Source organism: Plectropomus leopardus, chromosome 11 (genome assembly GCF_026936395.1).
Source record: "Plectropomus leopardus strain MGB_pleo_1.0 chromosome 11, ASM2693639v1, whole genome shotgun sequence".
NCBI lineage: Eukaryota > Metazoa > Chordata > Actinopteri > Perciformes > Serranidae > Plectropomus > Plectropomus leopardus.
In genome coordinates, this window is record NC_142186.1 from 12901257 (window position 1) to 12926418 (window position 25162).

The 25162-nt window shown below is 40.5% G+C and overlaps 2 protein-coding genes across 7 annotated transcripts in view; both read right to left on the minus strand.

The window, feature by feature from the left end:
- Window positions 1-768, minus strand: part of grb10b (growth factor receptor-bound protein 10b) — a 78547-nt gene extending 77779 nt beyond the window's left edge. Inside the window, exon 1 of the mRNA XM_088084034.1 lies at window positions 333-768. The gene's annotated coding sequence lies outside the window, so the exon portion shown is untranslated. The remainder of the gene's footprint in view (window positions 1-332) is intronic.
- Window positions 769-3905: 3137 nt separating this feature from the next.
- The window catches only part of cobl (cordon-bleu WH2 repeat protein), a 64691-nt gene continuing 43434 nt past the window's right edge, over window positions 3906-25162 (minus strand). For 5 of the 6 annotated variants that reach the window (XM_088084038.1, XM_088084036.1, XM_088084037.1 and 2 more), the window contains 10 exons: window positions 21538-22147; window positions 17622-17780; window positions 13097-13418; window positions 11671-11789; window positions 11254-11445; window positions 9575-11166; window positions 9227-9460; window positions 8748-8864; window positions 7244-7555; window positions 3906-5827 (listed from right to left, as the gene is read on the minus strand). In XM_088084038.1, coding sequence (XP_087940164.1) covers window positions 5744-5827; window positions 7244-7555; window positions 8748-8864; window positions 9227-9460; window positions 9575-11166; window positions 11254-11445; window positions 11671-11789; window positions 13097-13418; window positions 17622-17780; window positions 21538-22147 — 3741 coding nt within the window. In that variant the 3' untranslated portion in view covers window positions 3906-5743. The remainder of the gene's footprint in view (window positions 5828-7243; window positions 7556-8747; window positions 8865-9226; window positions 9461-9574; window positions 11167-11253; window positions 11446-11670; window positions 11790-13096; window positions 13419-17621; window positions 17781-21537; window positions 22148-25162) is intronic. The other variant, XM_088084039.1, reaches the window with a different exon arrangement.

Below are 25162 nucleotides of genomic sequence, written 5' to 3' on the forward strand. Positions count from 1 at the left end.
CATCTCACATGTATGGAAAACACACTGAAGTTCTGCTGTCCCCCATCAGTCTTACAGATGTGAAATTATCAGATTTATACATTTGGTGATGCTGATAATACTCATTTCCCCCTTAGTTTTAGAACAGCTTTTAATAAGATCCTAGAAACGCGTGATCAGCACGCTGCAATTCTAAAGTTAACATTTATTTTCCCGAACTTGCAGGTTAAAGGGACAGGCTACTTAAATGTACTTTGGAGTTAGTAGAGCCCGGCATAGTCGCCTGCGACTAAACTGTGTTCCACTTTATGTAAAGTGTCCTGACCCTGAGACCGTAGGTCGCATCGTCTTACTTTTTTCGGCAGTGTTAAGTTCCCGGCTGTGCCTTTCACGGGGACGTCTCCGCATCGTAGCTCTTTTAGAAGCCTGTCTATTCATCCCTGGAGAACGGGTGTTTTTACGGGATGTTGTTCAATAAATCCGTGATGACAGATCCGATATTGGGTGTCTTCCGTCCATATTTTAATCATATTTCGGTGATAAAAGAATAAAAGCATCGATGCTAAACGCCATATTGGTTTCCCACAGTTCCCCTCGAGAGAGGTCAGAGGTTTGTTTTGGTCTTGTCGTCCAATCGGAAGACCGACCGACGCTTTTGTATTCGCTTTCACTGCCATACGTCATCTGAAGCAAACTGCACTGTGATTGGTCTAATCCTGCTGTATCTATCGCTCTGTGTTATTGGCAGCGCCTCCTGCATTAGAATACACGCTGGTAGCCCCTACAATAATAATAATAATAATAATAATAATAATAATAATAATAATAATAATAATAATAATAATAATAATAATAATAATAATAATAATAATAATAATAATAATAATAATAATAATAATAATAATAATAACAATAATGAGACAAGGGTAGATCAGGAGACAGTGTAACAAGCAGCAGGGCCTCATATGGATGTAAACTCTGTGTTCACTGCAGGCAGATCAGACAGGAGGATCAGGGCCCTCTCTGAAGTGTCAGGAGTGTGATGTGGCCCTCTGTAGCATCACAGAGAGGAGCTGCTTAGCAGAATGGCACAGATAATGGGATACACAAACAACTGCAAAACAAAAAACGATAGTACTTTTTTTTGGAAAAGTGTGTCCACGTTTTGAACTATAATAGTTTTAATGTTTTTTTTTCACTTTCTGATTACCAGCACTTAGGAGAAAGGTTTTCTACAGCAAAAAAAGCTTGCATATAATACTTTTGGGTGATTTATCACTCAAGATCTGTACAATTCAATACAACTATTTGTACATTAAAGTGACATCACTGCAGCCTAAATATTTTTGATAGCCAAGGTTGTCCTGAAAAAAATGTAAATAACTTCATTGTGCCTTGAGAGACTGAGGTTTTAAGTGCATTATTACACAAAAAGTCCAGGCAAACCAAAACTAGGTAAAAACGGCTTAGGGCTCAGAGGGTTAAACCCCTTTTGATATTAATGAAATGGCATCGCACCTAACATAAGCAGCATTAATGGCTTGACTTTGATGTTTACCTTTGTCCAGGTTTAAGTTTTTATAAAGTTTTATTCACAGTTTGCCTTCATTTTATTGTGGAAGGACATGGAGGACAATGTGATTAAAGATGAATTGAACTTTAAGTTGGTTTCCTTTCTGCCTCATGAAGACTTGTGTGACACACTCAGAAGAATGCATGTACAGTAAATGTTTTCAGAACTGCGGTGATGTTTGTGTTAAGTTGTTCCAGCAAGAAGCAAAAGTTCTTGTATCTAAATGTCAGCGTTACAGATGATTAACTGAAAATACTTTACATGACTAAAATGGTAAACCAAGGTGGTAAAATATCGAAAATACTTTTATGGTGCACCATGCGACTAAAGTTAAGGACAACACTTTTAATTTAAAGCCCAGCTCCGACATGCAGTCACAAATATAAAAACTGTTAGCTGTGAGGTAATAAGAAATGTATATTGCACAACTGGGGGTCAAATCTCATTGCACCACAGTAACCTTCCAGGCACTGTTGTGTTTTTATCCTTCTGAGCCTTGTTAGGATATTGCATAAGACCTTCTGATATTATATGACTGACAGCAGCAGGTGTACATTCAGCTCATGTGTTATTGCAATTTAGACTGATCACCAGTTTAAAATACATGAGATTACTAAAATATTTAAGTGTGACATTCACTGAAGGCTTGACTTAAAGCCCACAGCACTGTCAGATAAAGCTCTGCCTCAGGCTGAACCGCCACCAAGGATTACCCAGCGTTCCCCTCATTTTTCAAACTGTGATATTTCTGACTTGGATACGCTTAAGTGATGAGAACACACCATGGGAGTCTCAAGTGCAAAAGGTCATCAGTCCTAAGATATGTGTATATGTCTAGATCAGGACAACAGGGGGCTCACACTGTGTGTCCCCTCACTGTGTAAACACACACTTAAAGAGCATTGTGCAATCATTGCACACCCTTACATACAAACACACAATATCATGTCACTCATATTCATGGTGCCTGCATGCAACAAAGCGTTTTTTCTGTAAGACTGGCACTGAGACATGAAACAAACACACATTATGTTGATTACTCCTCATCAGACATTCAGCATCAAACAGGCCTTTGTTGAAATTGATTGATCAGATACATAGTAGACTTCCCAACATCTGAAAACAAAGTCAAAACAAACCCCTGCTGGTAGTGGGTGTCGCTGTGTCCATCACTCATAAGTCAGTCAGTCAAGACTAACAAAGCTGTGTAATATAAGCCAAGGCAGTGGGGGAATGGCTTTCACCAAAGCGGTCTGCCTCAGGCCTTACATGTGAAACTGTTATGGCAACAAACTTACCCATGAGGTCGGTGAAGGCATAACCAAAGCCAAACCTAAATTAAATTATTTCTGCTGTATTATGTGGTGTGATCTTCTGGTAATTCTTGATTTGGAGGTTGTTTACGTTGGCGGTATGGTTAAAATGGTTTGGAACCATAACACAGGCACAAGCTCAAACTCAAACACACACACAACAAAAATATCACTCACACCAACACACACACACACACACACACACACACATACACAGAGACTAATCCACCCATTTGTACACACCCTTCAGAGATTTAGATTTAGAAATAAAGTGAGCATGAATTGTGACCCACAAATGAGCTTGTGGCCCTCTTTTTTTTTACACTTTCTTTGACCAATGCAACCAAAATTACAATTACGCACTCTCTGACTTATTCCATGGATAGAACATATTTAACATTCAATATCCCTGAAAACCTGGTCATAAAATTGGAGCAATTCATTCATGTTATCTGATAAAACATTTGCCCTCCAAAGAAGACAGGTATTTAAAATATGTGTTATGGTGGGTGAGCTGATAGAAAGTGCACCATTGCACACATGCTAGCAAATGAGATTAAAAGTGATGATTTTAACCGACAGATTTATGACTTCTTAGATTTCTCTACCGACACGTGTATCTACACCTTATATTTCCATGTGATTTTGCAATTAACGTGGATATTGTCACAATTCAATTGTTTCTGGGAGGAGTTGTAGGGGCACAATGACAAGTGTTTCAGGAATCAGGAATGCAGGTTAGGTTCTAGTTCTGTGAGAGTCATTTTGTGTGACCACACTGTGATGAGTCAGGGTCATGAGCTGCTGCCTGGAATAGTAGCTCATCTGTGGTGTGGCAAAGAGAGAGAGAGAGAGAGAGGTTGCAATATATTTCATGAGGACAGCAGGATGACCACAGTGCTGGGAATGGCACAGGTTTCCAGAGCAAGGTTCATACTACCATGTCTCCAATCTAGCTGCTACGTGGGAAGGAGAAAAAAAAGAAGGAAATTCTAATTATTGAATAGAGTTAAAATGCATGAATGTCAGCTGCAAGTCAGTTGTCACTTGATTGCAAAATTATTTATTGAATCAAAATTAGGGTAGACAAAAGAAAAAACTGTGCAACCTTCCCCCCAAAAAATAATGTGCACTTAAAACTTAAAAAGCAATAGCTTATAAAATGTTCACACTATCAGTGAAATACGTAGCTCTCTATCAAAGATTTCAATCAAATCTTTAAAGGCGATGATCTTTAGTTTACAAAATATACAATGCTACAACGTGCTGCAGGCTATTGCGTGTAGATGGAACCATCTAGCAGAAATGAAATAATCTCTCCTAAAAGAAAAATATCATGACAGCTCTTAAGGTTGTCACTCTCGGGGTAAAAACATACAACAATGAAAAGATTTTTTTTGAGTGTGTTTGAGTGAAACTAAATATGAATGAAAATAAATCTCTATTAAACTAGAACTTCAACTCCCTTTTTCAGAGTTATCTCACAATCCACAGCAGCAAGCATTTACACCTGAAATATGGATGCTCTAGGTTTGTCTTCATTCTACAGATGATTCAGCGTGGACATCCTGCTTTATCCATAATGATGTCATTTAATGACAGTGGTCCACTCTTTCTTTATCAACCATAACTACTCCATATTGTAAACTTCACCTGCAGTGGAGCAGAATGCAATACCACTTGCCTAAATCAAGGCCATAGATAATCTATAGTACAGCTTTCCTACAGCTGATGGTTTCTATTATATAGGCATTAAATATTGGTAGTGACTTTTTTATTAGTTAGCTAATCTTTTTGCTCATGGTGTCATCCACCATTAAGATACTACAATAACAGTGCTTCAAAAATGTTGAAATGTCAAAGAAAGGTTCATCTTAATTTTTCTGTTAAACAACAAAGGCACGGTCAGTCATATCGCTACTGTACAAGTTTCTGCACTGCACTGACCATGTATGACAAATTCTTCATACAGCAGCACAAATGAAGGTTAGAAGTTAAAACAGGAGTATATTGAGCTAAAAGGCACGAGTCAGTCACCGCCATCTTAGTCCTGCTTGATCCCAAGAACTGTAGAAGTTGGCATTATGGACCAGATCTGGATTAAAATACACTTTTACACACAAAAAAATCAACATTGTCAATGGATCCATCCATCATTTTCTTAAGTTTTCAGTTAACTAAATTTGTTAAACAAAAATGAAGTAGTAGCAAATCTGGAAACATTATCAGATCCAACTTATTGCACCCCATATAGAATTTTTACAGCAAACATCATATACATAACACTGACTGTGCAATAGTATAAGGCATCCATAACTTAACTGTGGTAAAAAAAAATAAAAGATTAAAAAAAAAGAAAAGAAAAAGGAAATAACATAACATAAACCTTTTAAATTTGCTTTCATTGGCACACATTTAGTACAATATTCCAGTTCAAACTGCTGAATTCAAGTACAGATGGCAAGATATGTTTAGGGACAGCGATATGTTATAAAGATGCACATAAACTTTTTCCAGCAAGCTATTATTAGAAGTTGACTGAGAGATCTGATATTATAAATGGAATTAACTGCAAACTTTTACCTGTCACACCTGTATAAAAACAGATGTTACAGGTTTTTGGCTACTAAGAGAGCCACAGTCCTCTTACACTTTAATCTAGTTTGTCTAGATGGCGTGTAGAAATCATTCTCATTTTATTCTGTGTCATGCATTAGATAAAGTTCCCCCGAAAACTTTCAAATTGCACTTACTCCAAATGTGACTCCAGTCTTCCCAAATGTCTGCTGCAAAAGCACAATGGCAAACACATACTAAAATTAATTAATAATAATGATAGTTAATGTAGTCCTTGCTGCTGTGATGTGGGCTTCCCCTCCTATTGCTGAGGGAGTGTTGAGGAGGTTGCTTGGATTGTTCCCAGTCTGCCATTCACTTGGACTGTCTTTGTGGGCACAGCGACCTAGTTAAAAGAGACACAACATGTCATGTTTGTAATTCTCTACTCTGGTAATGACAGGGGTAATAGTTCATGGCATGCTAGACAGAATATATCAGCTTCTGTGGTGTCTAACTGTTACTGAATACAGAAAAAACCTTAACTAAACAGATTTTATTATTTTTTGCCCTATCAAATCTGACAGGAATGTGGTCAAAACTTCTCCTAACACTACATATATTCTTTACTATTGTCTGATTTAAATGATAATAAGAAATTTTACACAGCTGCTGAACTGAGATTGAACTTCTTGAAAATATTCACACAGCGGTACAGTATGGCTGTCAGATGAGTCTGTGAACGTGTTACAATCTGCAATCCATTTCCAGTTTCCCGGCTGTTGCACTGCAGGAGAGCTTTGTTGTGCCAATAATGTCTTCCAACAAGGCAAGACGTGAGAAACCAGACCAGAGATATGAGAAGAAAAAGGCATACTGGTTCAAATCATATGGTTTGTTTTTTTTTTTTTTTTGTTGCTGACTGTGGCTTTCTTGCCTCTTTCAGCTCAGTCTCTGCATATTTTCCTGTCTGTCTCATTCTTTCTCCCCCTTTCTATTCTTAGATAAGAGTCTCTCTGGGTGACATTATGCCGTCTTGTGCATCATGACCAAATCAAATCATTAAGATATATTTATCACTGTGCCAACGCTAAATCTTAATCTGCAAAGGCTACCTTTGTTTTACTTTTAATTTTTTTCACCAGTTTATGTATTTTTCTCTTTTATGCAGACAGAAATGATGACACAGATAGATATTTGGAAGCCAGTAGCCTCTGATGCAATGTCCCAGCCTATAGGCTACGGTCTGACAATGATAAAGCCACTGGGGGCGACGGCCAATATTTCAGGAGATCCGGTGTAGCCGTTGTGTATTGCTAAGACTCTCTGTTCTGTGCACCATTAATTGTTTACAATATGATTAGCAGCTTAAGACAGGTCGATAAAACATTTAAGTTATCTCTATAGACAGATATCTGCATATGAATGAAAATAAATGCTTAACTGTCAAATTATAGCTAATGAGTTCTGAGACTGCATTTCAGCCAATGCATTTCACCTCTTTTGCTCTCAACACAAACTGTTTACCTGCAGGCAACTGAGGCATGCTCAAACATAGCATCAGTGCTACTCAGAATATGGTAACCAGAATGCTGGCATCATTGCCTGTGTATTCTTCCCACATATGCAGATATCTGCTTCTGGGGATTACCTCTGATGTAATTTGATCCAGCGGAAGGTGTGCAATATTTAAGTCTGTACCCTTTGCTGATTTTGAAGCAACTGTAGAATTGAAAATGCAGAGTGGATACGGGATGTCAGAGTGTTCTGCAACAACTTTCACTCTGGTGTAAAGAGATGGAGTGTTTTTGTGTTTTAGTACCTTTTTTAGCCTCTCAGCAGCAGATCCAGAGCGGATGGCCTCCAGCATAGCCTCCCTTGCCAAGGCAGGGTTCACGGGGGCGTTAGCACTTGGATATGTCACAGTGCTAGGCTTTCCCTGGGGCAAGGCAGGGGGAGGGGGTGGGGGTGCAATCAGGGGGGCTGGGGGTGGGGGGGGTGGGGGGGTAAAGACAGGAGGGGAAGTGCAAGTTAAGGAGGGAGAAGAGGGAGATGAGGGAGTGCTTGCACCTCTCTCCTCCTCCAAAGCCACCTTCCTGAACTTCTCAAGCTCATCAGCAGCCCCAGATTTGGTCTGTAGGACACAAAGAAGAGAAACAATGGTAACTCTAGAAACATAAACACAGGCAGGAGGCCAGCTGCTCTCACAAATGTACATTTGAACGCACACTCACGGCTGAACACACACAAGGACATCTACTAACAACCTATGACATGTACAGATGTAAATTATTTTCTGTTCAACTTTCTCTGCATTTCGTCTTTCTCACATTATATGATTTTATCTTGTTTTTTTTTGCATTGTACAGTTATCTAGTTCTCTTTTTTTATCCATTTTTTTTGAGACGTTTTTGAGTCAGATTTAGTCACGCAGCATTCCTGAGATTCCACTTCTGGTAAGGAACCTCCAGAATAGAACCGCAGATGTTTCGGCTCCAGCAGCACATTTTCTGCCCCTTTCATTCCACATGGGCTCTTACATGACAGCAAACCACAGCTCACAGTCCTCACAGAGGGATGGAAAAAGACACCCATGCCTGCATAACTTGGTTCATGCATGGTTCTTTGTGTTGCTAACTGGCTAACAACAAAGACAAACAGCTGAGAATTTACATACCCTATCAAACCAACTTCTTATGCTAAGTTTAATTGCAATTGCAAAATGTTTGTTCCCTTTTAAGTGCAGCAAGACAAAGAGTATACAGCCAAGCTAGCCGCTCTGTGAGACTGTATTAAATGATAGAGGCAGCGTGACAACATACTAACAATGACAAGGCTAACATGCTGATGTTTAGTAGGTCTAATGTTTATGTTCAGTATCTTAGTTGTGCATTTAGCATGCTAACATTTGCTACTGGAAATGTCAATGGTTTCACAGCACTTTGACCTGACAGTGGCGCTACAAGAAAAGTCAGCGTGTTGCCAAAGCCAGTCGGATTCATCCTCTAGGAACTTTGAATATCTCAACCAAATTCCATGGTTATCCATCCAATAGCTGTCAAGACAATTCTAACGAGACCATAAATGTCAGCCTCATTATGATGTTTATGGAAAAGGCACAGGATCAAAAAAGGGATTGGGATTCATCTTCCGGGGACTATGAATGTCTGTGCAAATGAAGTAGTTTGGCTTAAAAGAATAAGCACTTATTCGAGGATTCATGTGGACACATGTGACACATAAGGAGTCATTCAAGGAGCTGCCCAACCCCTTGATAATGACAGACATAGACTGATACAACGTAATTATCATTGACAGTATTTTACCTTCCGCAGTCTTCCGGAGCTGCTCTGGGCTCTAATGGCAGCCAGAAGTGCAGACCTCTCATTCTCCTCATCAACATAAGATGCTTTCTTCATGTTTCTGGGCTCAGAAGTGGTTATCTAATAATGAAATAAAGAGAGGAAAAATCAATAAACCTTTCTTGTTGTCCAGGCAACAGCATCATTCCCCGTTATAGAGTGTTTTTGGGGGAGTTCTTCCTTAGTTACTATGAGGGTCCAAGGACAGAGGGATGTCATATGCTGTAAAGCCCTCTGAGGCATATTGTGATTTGTGATAATGGGCTTTATAAATAAAACTAGACTGAAGTGAATTATCCTTAGCTGTCATTGTTAATTAAGAATGCATTTCTATTTCTGTTAGTTGGGTAAATGCTACCCCATAGTTTTCTTCCAGCTGGCACCATAATTGCTCTCATTCTCATCCATCCATACATCTATAAACTGTTCTGTGTTTATCTCACCTTTTTAAGCCTGTCCCTGCCTGCGCCTGTCTGGATTGCCTCCATCAGGCTGCCATGCAGAGATGTGTCTTTCTCAACAGATCTTGAGATCACTGGTCTGAACTTTTTAACTGGCCCAAATAATGTCACTGGCGGAGGCCCAGGGGGGACACCGGTGTCTGTCACTGTGACAGAAGGTTGTGGTTCTGCGTCAGGTGTCAGATGGGTGGCGTCTTTCGTCAAGTCCTTCGTGTTCTGAAGACAAGATGTAATGTATTAAGTATATGTATTTTACAGTAACAACACAGCTGTAAAAACTCTATTTTGAGACACACATACCATGAAATATTTTAAACAGGTTTTACTTACACTTGTCTGATCTTGACATACAGTCTTGGGGGCTGTGGGTGGTTTGGCAGATGAATGTGGAGGACTGCTTTGTGCAGGGCTGGGGCTGCTGAGCTGAATATGTTTAATATGATCGCTGTCATTATTGGCGATCGCATTTTTTTGGGTGGGGCCATTAGACTGAATGTGCTTATTCTTGGCTGTTTCTTTTTCCAGTGTATTAGAGCTTCCTTTGGTGAATCCAACACAACTTCCAAATCCTCCCCTGTCTGGTCTCATTTCTCCAAAATCTCTCTGGACATCTGAGACGTACTCTGGGAAGCTCATAGACCTTTTAGGACCAGGCGGGTTGGATTTAGAAGCAGAGTCATTCTCCTTATTATCTGACAAAGATGACTGGGAGGATTGGTGTGGATTCACTTTTATGGACCGACCTGATCTCTGGAAACCGATAGGAGCAGAGGACTCATGTACATTTGGGGTGAGGTTGGGTTTAAATGAGGTCTTTGGGGTGTATTTATTGATGGCAGACGCCACATATTGGCTTGAGGTTCGCCTGGACGGTTTGAGGAAGGATAGGTCTCTTTTCAGGTCTGGAAGAATAGGAGGGGGAAGGGCAGGTTTATTACTTGGCTGTTGAATGGTTTCGGACACTGGAATCTTGCTCTCCACCTCTATCTGCTCTTCTTTCGCAACATTAACGGCTCTCGCTGGTTCTTTTTCTTCTTTCACCACGTCTTTAGGCTGAGCTTTCTCTACATGTTTATCAAATAAGGTTTGCACCGTTTTCAGGTTCTCAGTGTCACTGCTCTTCAAAGTAGTTGCTGAGACTACAGTGGGAGTACTTTTCGGGCCATCTGTTCTCTCTTTAGCCTTATCAATGTGATCTTTGCTATGGAGCACAGAATTTTCTTGTCTCTCATTTGAGCTCCAAAAAGCTTTGGCTTTTCCAAGAAGAGGAGACCCCTCACTGGATTTAACTCCAGACTCTGATGAACCACCTACTCTGTTTTGGGAGATAACTCCTTTCACCATGTTTCCTTGATCATCAATCTTAATGGCACCGATAGTTAATTTGACAGATGGCTCTTCTGTAGCAGCGTGCAAGACAGAGGGTTTGGGAGGGACCACAGTGAAAGTTTTCATACCGAAGCGTGATGTGACGTTACGAGTGATTTTACCATGTGAAGTATTCTGGCTGGAGTTATTTTGGTAAAGTCTGTTCATCTCTTCATTTCTTTCTGAAGACACTGCACTCTGACTGGTTGTCTTCTTCTCTTGAAAAGACTGTGCGTTGCTTTTCACAGATTCAGGTTTGATCTCAGTTCTTTTGCTGAATTTCTGCATGTCAACACTAGATTTTGCCGCTGATGTTGCTTTTTGTTTATCCTCTTTCACACTGTTGGTGTCAGTGATGCTCGCCTTTTTGATTTTTGTCTCTAGCATCTTGTCTTCCTTTTTATCACTTTTAGACTTGTTCTCCTGCGACTTCCTATGCTGCTCAGGTTGAGACTTAGTATTTGTACTGATGCTTTTATTAGTGTCAGCAGCTGTACAAGCATTGTTGTTTTTGTTCTGTGGCTCCAAACTTGACTGGTCACATAAGCCTGGACCTAAGATGGGGTAAGAAAAAGTCAATATAAATAAAATGCATAGCTGTTTATTTTAACTGTATTATATCAATAACACCGAGCCTGTACCTTTGCTGCCAGCTGACTCAGTCCTGATCAGTGACTTTGTCTCATGTTGTACAATGTGATGTTCATAGTCCTCCAGTACTTCATCTATGGCTGTGACTGGCACATCCATGTCAACGACAGACACCGGCACATCATTACTGTCTGTAGACATGGTATAGGGGGTCTCCTTTGCTGAGACTAGATCTATGTGATCTGGAAAAGTGGCACAAATCAAGTTTAATAGGTTAGTAGGTAATACTTTGAGCACATTTTGATATTTAAGATGATATCTATTACTAATCAAATTCCCTTGGAACAGTCACTTTTGGTCAGAGTGGTCATATGAAATGTCTCAAACCCATTGTACTTCAAACTGCACATTTGTGAGATTACTTCAAGTATATGACAAATGACTTGACCTGTGCCATGGTCCCTCACCTGCAAGGTCTGCTTCAAAATCTGCCAGAGTCTGATGGAGCTGGGCTGTGAGCTCTGGGTCGTCTTCATATTGGTCTTTTAACCTTCCTGGCTTTGCCTGTGGGCTGATGTCATCGTGCCTGTGGATGGTAAATACAAAATGTGTGTTAAACGGCACACGCACACACATACATATAAAAACACATGAGAAGAGTGCTACTACTCCATTGCAAAAAATAAAGTGGCCCACAGGAGCAGCCATAACACAAAACTCGCCATGACACCATAACTCTTATTAACAGTCAACCAGTCACCACCTTACAGCTGTTATGAACTATTGTTACATCCGGCACCCTTACCATTACTACACTGCCTCTGCACCAAAAAGGCAAAATGCAGAAGGAAAATAAATGTTAGTTTTAAATATTTTGTGCTTGTTCAAAGTTGAGTTTCATTTTTATTGGAGCATGCTGGCTCTGAAACATGCAGCTGTAAAGATATTATTACCACAGTTTAAACTTCCTTTGCTCGCTTCAAGGGTTCAACAAAGCATTCTCATGACTTACTGGAAGATTAGCCATAACAAATTGCACCAAGAGGGCCAAACCAAATAGAATTTGTCTTCTAAGAGACTTGGATTGGTCCTCTTCTCGACGATTCTGAGAAAACCGGGTTATACTGCTTTCCTGGAATACTGAGGAGCCAGCAGAATCAGGCTCTGGATTCATAAAGTTTCTGTGAGTAAGAGCATCGATCCAGGATCCCTGGTCTGGGCACATTACCATACACATTTCACAACAACTTAAAAGGCAAAACGTGATCTGGGGCAGCCTTCATTTTCCACAAAAGCCTTTGAATGAGGGCCTAGAACCATAACTATAAAAGTCCAGCACTAAAGATTGAGGGTGCCAGCTTTGACTACTGCTCAAATAAAACACATGGTGGGAACTATTGGTTATTACTGCTGGCACAGTAAGAAAGTGTGGAAAGACTTCTATAGTTAGCTCAAACAGTGATGGATCAAACATCAGGTGAAAATGCAGGTGTCAAAACTAAACCTGATCTGCAAATGCAAGAATCTGAAGTAATCATTTTTATTATCTTCCCTGCCAGGAAACCAGGATCTATTAAAAATGGATTTTAACATAAAAGGTGACAGCAATGGGAAAGATTTTGGATAGGAGATAAGTAGGAGTCGGCAAAAAGCGAATAGTGGGAAGCATGAGGCCAAAAAGATGAATGAGTAAGGTAGACACTGTGAGTCATTTCTATTCTCTTGAGGGCAATGCAGCTCTCTTAATGTGCCTTACCATCTTAAATCAGACTTTCCATCATTTAAATGGGCAAATATCACAAATTAGGTAAAAATAGATACAAAGTATATGCCTGTCAACTTTCCTCCCTCACTCTTGTTTCCTCCCTCCTCCTTCTGTGACTTCCTCTCTACCTGTGTCTTGATCCCCAGGTGGCACATCCCTCATCGCTGTCGCTGGAATTGTCCCGCACTGGTCCTAGCATTCTCTCTGCTCCACCTCCGCTACTTCCATCCAGAGACAAACTCCCATCTGGGGATGTGGGCTGGGTGTCAGATGGAGAGCTGACCATGCCTGAGTCCTCGCCCTCTGCCATGCCCTCAGAGGCAGCGTAACCCTGGTCGGGTAGGCTGCTGCCACCACTGCTGCTGCCCAAGGATGCCGTCTCCTCCTCGGGTGTTGCAGTTTCTGGTTTCGGGCAACTGGCTGTGGAGCTTTGCATGGAGTGGAGCCAAGCTGAAAGAGGATAAAGATAAATCTTAGCATCAGTATTTAAAGAATGAAAGGGTTTCCAATGTGTTGTGTATGGTGAAAGTAAGGAAATGAGAATGGGCTTGTATTGGGGTAGAAAAGTTATTTTTACTCATGCCATGCATTAACTTCAAAAAGTTTTAGACGGACTTTGTTTTTCTAAAAATCCACAAACCTTAACACTTTTGATACCTGGGAAAACACTGAGAAAAAACAGCTTAAAAATCATGAAGACACTTGAAAAGAAGCATGCAGAGCAAGCAAGAAGATCAAGAGATGGGAGAAAAGAGGGGAAAAAAAACTAAGCAAGTGTTTACGTTAGTTTCAACATTCAATATGACACCACACACACACACACACAAACCAGAAAACACGAGCCAAATATACAAACACAACCCCGGAGCACAACCACTTGTGGCTTGATAAAACAACTTTAATGATGTGTGGGTGGACTAACTGTAAACAAACCCTTTTAATTAGATTTTTACAGTACTGTTTTAGGTTCCAGTGAAAGATAGTATTGCTTCGTACTCTCTCATCTCTTTAGTACAGTCATGCCCTGGTCAGTCCTGCGGGTTTTGGAGAACTTATTTGGTCTGTTACTGATCCCATTGAACTCTAGACCAAAAGAATTAAAATCAATGTACCATTTGTTAGGTTTTCAGCAGCTCAGACAGTGTGCACAGCACTGGGAACTCAACAGAGGATTCTTTAAAACGAGTTTAACAGTGAGTGACCTTGCTTGTAATACCAGGTGTTTGAGTGTGTGCATGCATGCTGGCATTCATTGTGTTCCAATATGTCTTTCTGTGTGTGTGTGTGTGTGTGTGTGTGTGTACTAGGCCAGTCAGTTTTGGGCCTGGTCCTAATGGTGTGGAGAGAACAGTCAGTTCCAGGAGATGTGGTGATGACTCACAGGGCTGTCCTCCCAGCTCCTTCCCAGCAACAGCTTAGTCATGCCAGCTACAGCCACAATCAGCACACACACACAAACACACACGCACGCACGCACACACACACACACACACACACACACACACACACACGCACGTGCACGTATACACACACTGTATTATGCACATATACACACACAGTATTATGCTCTCATACCTTTACAGACGTATATGCTTGCATTACGAACACACAAGTAAACATCCACACACAGTTTTAAAACTTCCAGTTCAATATGACCTCAGGCACATGCTTCAGTTAAAGCCAAACAAAAAGTGTCCCACGCAAATCAATACCGTGACGTGTTACTTGTCAAAATCCAACCACGGCATCCCGTGCACAAACCAAAAACCAAAGACCTTAAAGCTTGCTCAAGTCTTCAACTGTTTAATTGAAAAATAGCTTTCAAACATACATTCTGTGTTTCAATCACAACACTGATTGCCTTTATAGATAGGTTTGTGTTTATAAGCACAGGGTCAATGAGTGCACATCCCCTTATAAGGTCACACATTTGTACCATAACTCAATTGCTTAGAACTTGCAAAAGACAAATCATATTTTACATACATAAACTGAATAAAATCTGTGACACCACAATAGTTGCATTCATATGGTAACAGCACAAGTCATATGATAAACACAAGGGCTCCACTCTCTAAACACAGTCACCACACAAAAAGAGCATTTTGCTTAACATGAATCTAATAATATGGTGCTCAAAACTGTAAACAGCTTTCATGAAACAGTTTATGTTTTTCAGCCAAAGATCCAAATGATACCATTTTTTCTTTGAATCCCAAACACAGAATGTAACAAAAAAGGGTAGTTTAGGATCCCTACCCATCATATAAAATCAAGCTGTAAAGCATCTATGCAACTGTAAGGCTCTGCAATACAGAGTTCCTACACATTTTCCATTTCAAAATGTCTCTGTATATTTTTCAGACCATATTTGACATCGGAGTACAGAATAGGCATCTGAAAACATACATTTACCTACTCTAACTGTTAAAGCTACACTCCTATGCAAAAAGATGGACAACTTTCCATTGTCAAACATACTTACACTATTATCATATTCATAGTAATACTGTAATGTTTTTCATATCAATAAGAGGATAGAAAATAAGTTAAATAATTTAATTTTCAGGATCTGTGTAGCTGTTTTTATTCACTGTGTCCACTAAAACAATGATAAACACAGCCTTAAAGGTCTCCTCATACATTAAAGACAGAAGTCTTTTTACCTCTCTAATAAATGCAACACTTATTAACTCATGAATGATCAAACAAGCTAAATATTTGGTTATTTATGATGCTAATTATATGTGCAATTCAAAGATATTGCTTTAAAACTAATGTAGTCATGGATGTCTGGATTTGGTATAGTTATATGGCTGGCTTTTGACGACATCCATCTCCCTCTGGTCCACACTGTCTCACATATTGGTAAACATTTTGGCTGCTGGATGCCAAAGCTGCTCACTGAGCAGAATCGTTATTATTTTTAAGGTGGTATTGGAAGATAGAATAGATGTTGTGGAGATGTTCTGTGTATTATTATTATTGTTATTATTTCCCCTGGGGGCAATACTCTGGAAACACAGATATTTTTCCGTAATTTTTCAAATCTAGAAATTACTAAAATAATTCCATACTTTTCATACCTGACAAACGTCCTACAACAAATCAGTGTGTACCTCCATTCTCTTTTCTAAGTACACAGTTATGAGCTTCCCTTGGAAAGAGCTCTTTTATTTCATACACTCATCTTTAAAATACATGAGGCACAACTACCTAAAAACAACATGCCATTGAAAGATCATCCTGTCCACAGTATTGCCAAAGGCAGCATGCATTCAGGTCTCAGATTTCTAAACCAAGCCACAGCACCAAGCACAGAGAGAGAAACATACACTGTCCAACTATTGATCCAGATATCATGTCACCAAAATATTGGCGGATAGATATCGTATGGCCTTGCCTCATAGCCTCATTTGAGCGCGTCACTCATCAATCACGCTGTAACTGATACGTCCAGGATTTAGCTCATCTGTCACTGTATCGTCCTCTAACCACATTCTGTGTTCACTTTTAACTCAGCTCCGATCTCATGCATAATTGATAACAACCAGCAGATCAGGTTGAAATACAAAACCACCAACAGTATATACATACATTTGTAAAAAAGAAGAAGAAATTCAATGCAAAGGTTTAAGAGTGAAACTTAAGAGCACTTCTTGCTTTCACTTCATTTTGTGTCCTCATCAGGATGAAATCTAAACCATCACAAGGACAGATGCAATTAGGCTGCTGCAAAGTGGCTTCTGTGAGGCACTGTGACGCCAAGTCAAAGCAAGTGATAACATAAATGAAACCAATAAAATCATGATAGCAATGAGATCATGACAACATATACAAGAGTACAGAAGAAACAGTGGAAAATTTCTTAAAAAGAGTAGGAGGAGGAGGAGGTGAACATGAGAGGGAAGTCCAGCAGAAATAAGAGGAGACGACAAGAGGCAAAGGTAACGGATTGGATTGGGTTTTCGGATGACGGAAGGGTCAAGCCAGAGAGAGACTTCAGGAGTGTTTGGAGCGTAGACGCACAGGCCCACAGCAGTACACTATAAAGCAGGGTGCGGGGTTTTGGAGTGAAGAAAAGAACAGATGAGATTTAAGATAGATAGATCATGAACATCACATTTAGCGGGGATGGCACTGAAAACAGTATTCAGAGAAAAACCTGTAAGTGAAGGAAGAAATCGAAGACAGTAAGCAGTGAAATGAAAAACAATAACATACAAAGACACTAGAAGTGGCTTACATACAGTTCTCCTCTATTAGAAATCTAATATTCCCCTGTACAGTATAAATGCAACAAAAAGCCACTCCAGCTGATTGGAGCTGACCCCAGTCTTGACCTTTTGGACCCAGAAGAAATAACTAGGCTTGCAGGTTGACATTTATAGATATGAAGAACCTTGACCTCACATGGACCCAGTATCACTTAACAATTCAGCTGCCCAGGTCGTTGATGGAGAAATGGAAAGAATGTAAGGACTGAGTGCACACATGCGCAGAAAAAAAGATTTGGCAGAAAGGGGTAGTTACAAATACAAGCTCTGATTGGAACAACTGAAATAAACGTTAGAGAACCAGGAGAGCGGCTTCTAGGAAAGAAAAGAAGTGAAAGAGTGAAGGAAAAGGAGACGCAGTCCATCTGGAACCTACACTGGGGAGCTGCTTCCTCCACCTCCGTAAGACTCTGCAGGGAGCTGCTCTCTGTGGGCTCAATGGGAGGGGGGGGCAGGGTAGGGGGTGAGACAAGCTGTGGTGGCTCCTGGGCGGGGGAGCGACGAGGTTTGGGTGGCACCGGTCGATCAGCAGTTCCTGGAGGAGAAACAGCATGCAGGCAGGGAAGGCACTGATTGTCATGTTTGTAATAAAATGAAAGAAAGAAACATCTTACATGCAAACTTCTTATCAAACTCAATGTAGCACAGAAAACATTATGTAATCATCAACATCTTTGTGTTTTATTTATTCTGGCAACGTCTTCTGTGTTTTCGTGCTGCATTTTTTAGAGACTGCTTGTTATTCAAACAGTGGTTTCTTTATCCGCGGATTTTCTGGTGATGGAGTTTGAGTTTCTGTGGGCAGAACTCCTTCCTTTGTATGCTGAGCCATGGAGGTTATCATGGCTAGAGTGCTCTTAGCTACTCGTGTGTTTATAGTACATTCATTTGGAAGTTTTTTTTACCATTTCTCCTGTCGAATTTCAATATTTACTTGACTATTTTATGCAGTAGAGGGCCTAACCTTGGCAAGAAAAGTCTGTCAAATATCAGCTGAAGTTTCTAGAAGAGTGACAGCAACAACAGGCTCGTAGCTACATTTCAGCTCAGATAAATCCTGTTTCCTGTAAAAACTTAGATAACAATAAATGTGTGCCCAGAGCAGAACTGTTGCTTTATTTATTAGCTCTATGCTCAGGCCACTTTCCTACTTGTAATTCAAACACTCACAAATGCTTGTGAAACGTTAATACATTTTTGGAATTCATAGTCATTATGATATTGAGAATGAATACATTTTAAATCTGGCTGTTAAAGGGTTACTTTGTATTTTTCTTTTTCATCTGGACTCTATTTACCCATGCTGTTGTTTTCTAAGTGACTAATCACAACAACAAAATTTAAAATTGAGTGAGACCACTACAGCTGGCACCTGCTTATTTTTTGCCGCCAACAGACTCAGATAATTGTTCATAATGTCTGAGAAAGCAACCAGACTACCTTTCAATAAATAATTATTATATCATCATAAAAGAAACTTTGACAAAAACAAAATAAAGCTCACAGAAACGGTCTCAGTTCATCTTTCCATTGTTCTAACATTCACCAACTCTGATATGATTAAAATAAAGCCTTAATCGACCCAGTAAGATATGAAAATATGCTGACTCTTAACATGCTAAAATTACTATTTATCTTATGGAGTCTGGTGATTTTGGAAATGGCGATTTTGGGGGTGTTTGTAGTTAATCAAATCTTACTGTTTAACAAAAAGGTTCATCTCTGTAGGAATCCTATTTATAATATTGTTACACTGCAGCCTGAATTGCAGCTGCTGGCTGCAGTCCTCTTGCTCAATACTGGACTAATAAAAAAAAAAAAGTTTTTCCTTTCTGCCACTTCAATCAAAACTGCTTTGTAACTGAATGCCTAGGTTAAGAAAAACAAAATACAATAGCATTCATGAACTGTTAAGTTGCCAGAATGGCCAGAATAGCTGCAGGTGATGTCCATCAGTAATAGAAAGTAGCCTGAAGGTGAAATCAAAATGTTACACGTGATTATTACTTAAAAGGCAAGCCCACGCCCAAGTCATAACGAAACCAACTGAGTTAATTTAATGAAGTAATGTGGCTGTTAATGTAAAAGAGGCATAAAGAAAGGAAGTAAAGAGATGTGTAATATAGCAGACTATGATACACAAAGCACCAGAGACAGGTGACGCTAAAAGGAGTGTGGACTGATGAATGGGATAAAGTCAATCTGGATAACATATTGCATTGCAGGGGCAAAAGCACAATTACTATAAAACAGCACTGTTGAAATACAGCTACCTAAAAGTCCCTCTAAGACCAGTGATACATCAGCATGCTGTGTCTTAGTCAGCAGGTGCTGTCGATGTGCTAGTTTATCTGTTTACTCTGCTGTCGACAATAGGAAGGAACTGAAACAGCATGGAGGGCTGAGATGATAAACAACACCATCATAACCTTGACAGCTCCTGGAGCGCGCGCGCACACACACACACACACACACACACACACACACACACCCACACACACACACACACACACACACACACACACACACACACACACACACACACACACACACACACACACACACACACAGAGTTGACTCCTTTCCTGTAAAACCCTAAAATTGCCCTGATGCTAATCTTTCAACGAACTGTTTTTTTTCCTCACGTGTTTCTCATAAAGAAAGATCTGAATAAGCACACACGGACATACTCACTGCACTGATGCCTTCACTAAATAACAGTATGCTTAATGTCAACGCAGTCTCAAAAACACAAGCACTATATCATGTTGTCAGTATCAACCAGTGGAGGTTGCTTGACTAGATTTAACCACTTATTTACATTTGAGCCTGTCCTGCTTTAGAATTAGAGATCATCACAAAGCTTTCCCAAAGCAACAACATACAATTTACAGTGTGACACACATATCAAGTCTTGCTTAAATGAAACCTACAGAAGTGAAAGAGTAAATAAAACTAGTAAATGTACTCCCTGCATTTCCTCTCTGCCTATATTGGCATGATCGCACTGCCCTACACTGTACATGCAGGCTGTAGCTGTCTAGCCCTGATGTGTGAAGCAGCACTGCAAAATATGTTCTGTTCATGTATAACAAAGCACAGTTGTCAGATTGCACTGAAGAACATCCAGTTCATAGTTGCTGCATGTGAAAAGTTGATGTTGAGGTTGTGTGTAGGATACAAATGACTGTTTGCGAGAATGTGCCTTTCGTAATAAAACAATTTTTCACTACAAATACACATTTGAATTGGGGAATACTTTCTATCACATTGTAAAGTTAAAGCAAAAGAGAAGAGAGAAGGTGTTGCACTGTCAGCAGTGTCAGCAGAAAGGAAAAAGAGAAGAAGCTAGGTTTATAAATTTATTAATGATCCTCGTGCTGTCTCTTTTATCCTGACTAATGCAATAACCTCCTCATACTTCATCCTTTCTCTTGCTTTCATCCGCCTGTCCATCATTCTCCTCTCCTTAAACCCCTCTAGTCCCCTTGTTTCTACCTTGCTATGCTGTCATGCAGCTGCCAAAACCTTCCCATGCTCCTTTCTCTGAACTCTGTTCTGGTACCCTCACCTTTCTCATCCCCTTTTCTTAGGTCTACGGCTCTCTCATCTCTGCTCCTGTCAGACACCACCGCCCTCCGCTGCAATCTGACTTTGCTACGGAGAAAGATCTAGGTTATATAGAGATCAATACAAGGCCAGCTGAAGTTCAAGTAGATCCGGTTTAAATCTATGATGGCTCTGTCTGTCTTTGTATCTGCCAGCTTTGACGGTTTGTGTGAATGTCTGCATGCATATGAGAGAAATAGAGAGAGAGAGAAATAAAGAAGGGGTTGAGAAAGACAGAAAAAAGAAAGAAAGATAAGTAGAATGTGAGAGATTTATAAAGGCAGGCGTGAGACAAGGACTGTATTGTCTCATAGGCTGTGATGAAAACCAGCTCCACTAGTTCCTGTACTTCACCCATGATGCACGCACACATGCATGCACGCACGCACACATGCACGCTCGCTCGCACACACACAGCACACGCACGCACGCAGTGCACGCACACACAGTCTTTCACCAGGTAATATACGTCATTCTTAGGTTTCAGACATGTGACAGTTCACTTCTCCAGGGGAGAACTGCTTTGCTGCTTTCGAGGGAGAAAATGTCTTCAGACTGTTTCCCGTCTTTGACATACAGAGAGTGTTTACTATCACTGTGATCAACGGCAAGTTCATTTAATCTAAAATCTGTGCCAGGTGCTAGTTTTTGAGTGTCTGTTGTAACACTGTGTAGATATTTACCCATTGTGCTGTGTCTGTTGTTCTCAACTTCATCCAGTTTCAGGTTTATGGCCGACTCAGTCTCCGACCTGGAGCTGCTGGTCGAGGTTGCCTCTTGATTCAATTTGGCAGCTGTGCTGCTGGCCTTTTCCGATCCCTCCACCCTGCTGCTGAAGCTTTTCGTAGCAGGTTGGACGGGCACAGACCCACTCGCTGTGCTGCTGGTGAGGGTGCTGCAGTACGAAACAGCTTGGTCTAGGTCAGCGTCTGAGTCGTCAAGGCCATGGCTGAGGTCAGAGCTAGAATCCTGGACAGCTAGGCTGTCGGTGGTGCTGCTGCTTGGGGTCGGGGAATTGGCAGTTGGGGTGGCAGCGCACACAGGTGGAGGTTGTACTGCTGTTTTCGAGGGGACTGGTTTTACTGTTTGCATTACCACAATGGTAGCAGGGACAGTGTCTGACGGTGCAACCTTGCTACGAAAGGCTGGGGTAGGTGTTTCAGTAACATGGCTATCAGGGGTGGGAGCAGCAGAGGTTGAAGTGTGGCTGAGGCCTGGGGTGATGGAATCTGGGGTGGGTGGAGGGGCTGGAGCCTTTCTTTTCCTCTGCTGGCTTTCTGAGCCAAGGCCCATCTGATAGAAAATAAGTGGTAAAAAAGGAGAGAGACAGTAGAAAGTTAATTTATAAGAGCACCTTGTGTTTGTGCATGTGTGTGTGTGTGTGTGTGTGTGTGTGTGTGTGTGTGTGTGTGTGTGGTCTAACTATAAATCAGCCTGTCTACTATAACTGAAGTAGAGTTTACTACTGAGTAATTAAATCAAGTGCAGTTCTGGCAGGCATCTGAGTCTTCAAATCCATCAGAGTGCCAACATTCCTTTTAAATTATCCTACAAAACATATAAGGTCTGGCAGAGACATAGTTAATGTGACGCAGTAGTATTGCGACAGTACATCGTGATACTGTTTGTGTATTTTACTGCAGTGTTTCTCATAATATTTCGCAGGGACATTAAAGCACGATTCGCATGTAATGCTGTCTTGCTGTCTTGCTACTTGTAACACTGAACCATTGGTCACCTCAGGGGATAAAGCGACAGCTCAGTTATTAGCAAAATTATGTAATTTCTTGTGTGAAAACACAAAACAAAACCATTTAGACACTCTTGTCATGTTGCTCCTGGATCTCCAAACACTCTGTCAGTGCAGCTCAAACACAATTATTTGCAAGGTACAACTTGAGTCACTCAGCAAGAAGTCAATGATAGGGAAAAAGCGAAATGGCATCAAGTGAAATTTGGCTCAGTGGGAACAAGTAGTTCAACGGAAACCTGTCAACGGATATTTCATAACATTAAGATTGTTTTCTGTTTTTCATCATGATTGGGATGGTTGGAGTTTTGGGGTTTTTTTTACATTGAAGTCTGCTGGTGAGGAAGGAGAGAGAGAGAGAGAGAGAGGGAGAAAGAGAGAAAGGGGGGGAGGGTAAAACCATGAATCATCAACAAACTAAAAAATGGGAAATTATCTGTCTTATTCCATAGGGAGATGAGACCATTCACACCTGCCTGTGCAAGTTGATCTCACTCACTGTGAAGTCAGTTTTCTAAGAATTGATTTATAAGTGCCATTGGCAGGTTTCAACAGCATACATGTCCTTATTTCTAAGAAATCCCAATCACTGCTGCTGAGTTCAACTTTTCTTCACTCTGTAACTCTAAAGAGAGAACATGCCTGGAGCTGCATGTAGCGTTGCATCATGCAGCAGGACAAGTGAGAGATCAGGCCACCTTGCTTTCCTGCAGGCAAACTGGGTTCACACATGTGAACTCGATGAACTCTCTGCATGGCATGCTATGGAAATCCAAATGGGCCCCCAACTGGTTGTCTTTCTCTTCCTTGGTCTCCCGCTTCTCTCCCTCTCTGGCATTCATACATACATGAATACAGACATACCAGTGGATGTGGGCCAAAGTTGAAGCTGAAATGGATGACTGACTTGCCTATGAAGATAGATGTGTGTGTGTGTGTGTGTGTGTGTGTGTGTGTGTGTGTGTGTGTGTGTGTTTGTGTTTATGTATGTGTTCCCCTGCAGAGTGAAACATAAGACTGCAGCCAAGCCCTGCTATGAAAGGAAGAGAGCGGTGGCTTCGACTCACTCATGCACACACACTTTTCTATATGACGGTATGAGCACATATGCTCTCTGTGCACACACATGAGAAGGTGTATATCTTATATCTCAGTCTGAGTCAGGGTGTATGGATTAGGGAGTTGTTAAGGGTTGCAGGGTTAAGTGTGTGCTGCTCTCATGGTCTTATTGGCGCCATGACTGGGAACACAGCATGTACTTAAGATTGTTAGAGGCTAAAGCCAAGTCTCAAAACTGTATTATACCACATTCAAGGTCACACTATACATTAAGTTAAGCTGACTGTGTAATATGATTATGAAAACACTGTGTTTATGCGTGTTGTTTACCGATTTTATGTATTCAGCTGTTTTTTTAAATATGTTACACAAAAATAGAACAGTTGTATGTCACCCAGAAAGCTGTTTTTTAACAGCATGTATTGCTGCAAGCTAGAGACAAGATATGGCAACTTCTGCTCATGTCTCAAGTCAACCTCATGCCATGACATCACAAGTCAAGTCACAACAAAGAAAAGGATAACCAAAGTGTCAAGTGGATTCTCAAGTCCTGACGCCTTAAGTACAGTCAAGTCATGTTGCATCAGATCACAGGCAGAAACAATGTCAAATGAAATCAAGGCAAATCTGTGGAAGTGAGTGATGATTTCACTTTAGAGCTGTTTTTTTCACATTTTACTACTAAATAGAGTATAATGATTACAGATTGAAGTGAAGTGATAACTGTGAATACACAGAGATGCTTAACACCTCTTTTCACTCTCATTTACTGGTTTTAAAATGCATCAATTGTATAGTAGGTCAGCCATTGAAATGTTATTGAAAACTTCAGTTTGTTATCACAAGGAGCCAAATTCATGGATCATATATTAAATATCTGCAAGGCTCAAATAATCAAAGTCCTTTCTCACTGTTTATCCTGATAGACTCTTGCTACAAGAAACCCTCAACAAGTCACCAGAAGTCCATTTATTTCTGATGATGAATAAAGGATTTTGGGACATCATCAGCAACCATCTGATTACCTGGCATCTTTGTTAGCATGCCAATGTGATTTTGTTTGTTCTACAGGAACTCCACTAACGAGAGCAAGATAGAAAGCATGATGACAGCTGCTCTTTCCTTACCAGCTTTCCTGTGCTCTGCAGTGTTTTGTCTCATAAATGGTGCTTGGACAGAAGACTGCTTAGATCTATTATTGAGAGCAATGAGCTCTGTGGTTAAATGCTGTTGTTTTGTTTATTATTTCATGCTCACTTATATGTTAGTTAAAAATGTAGTTAAAAGAATGAAACAAATACATTGCAGACATTTTTTGGACAATTTGGACACGTAATCACTCACAACTGGTCAGGACAGAGCACCAACACCAATCAATGTACACATCCTCCACAAGCAGTTATCAACCAACATCCTAATTTGCTTGAACACCTTCTTATTTTTCTCTTCTTGTTTGGTTTTGTATAGCCTCTAATTGAATAATGACTGAGAAACAACAA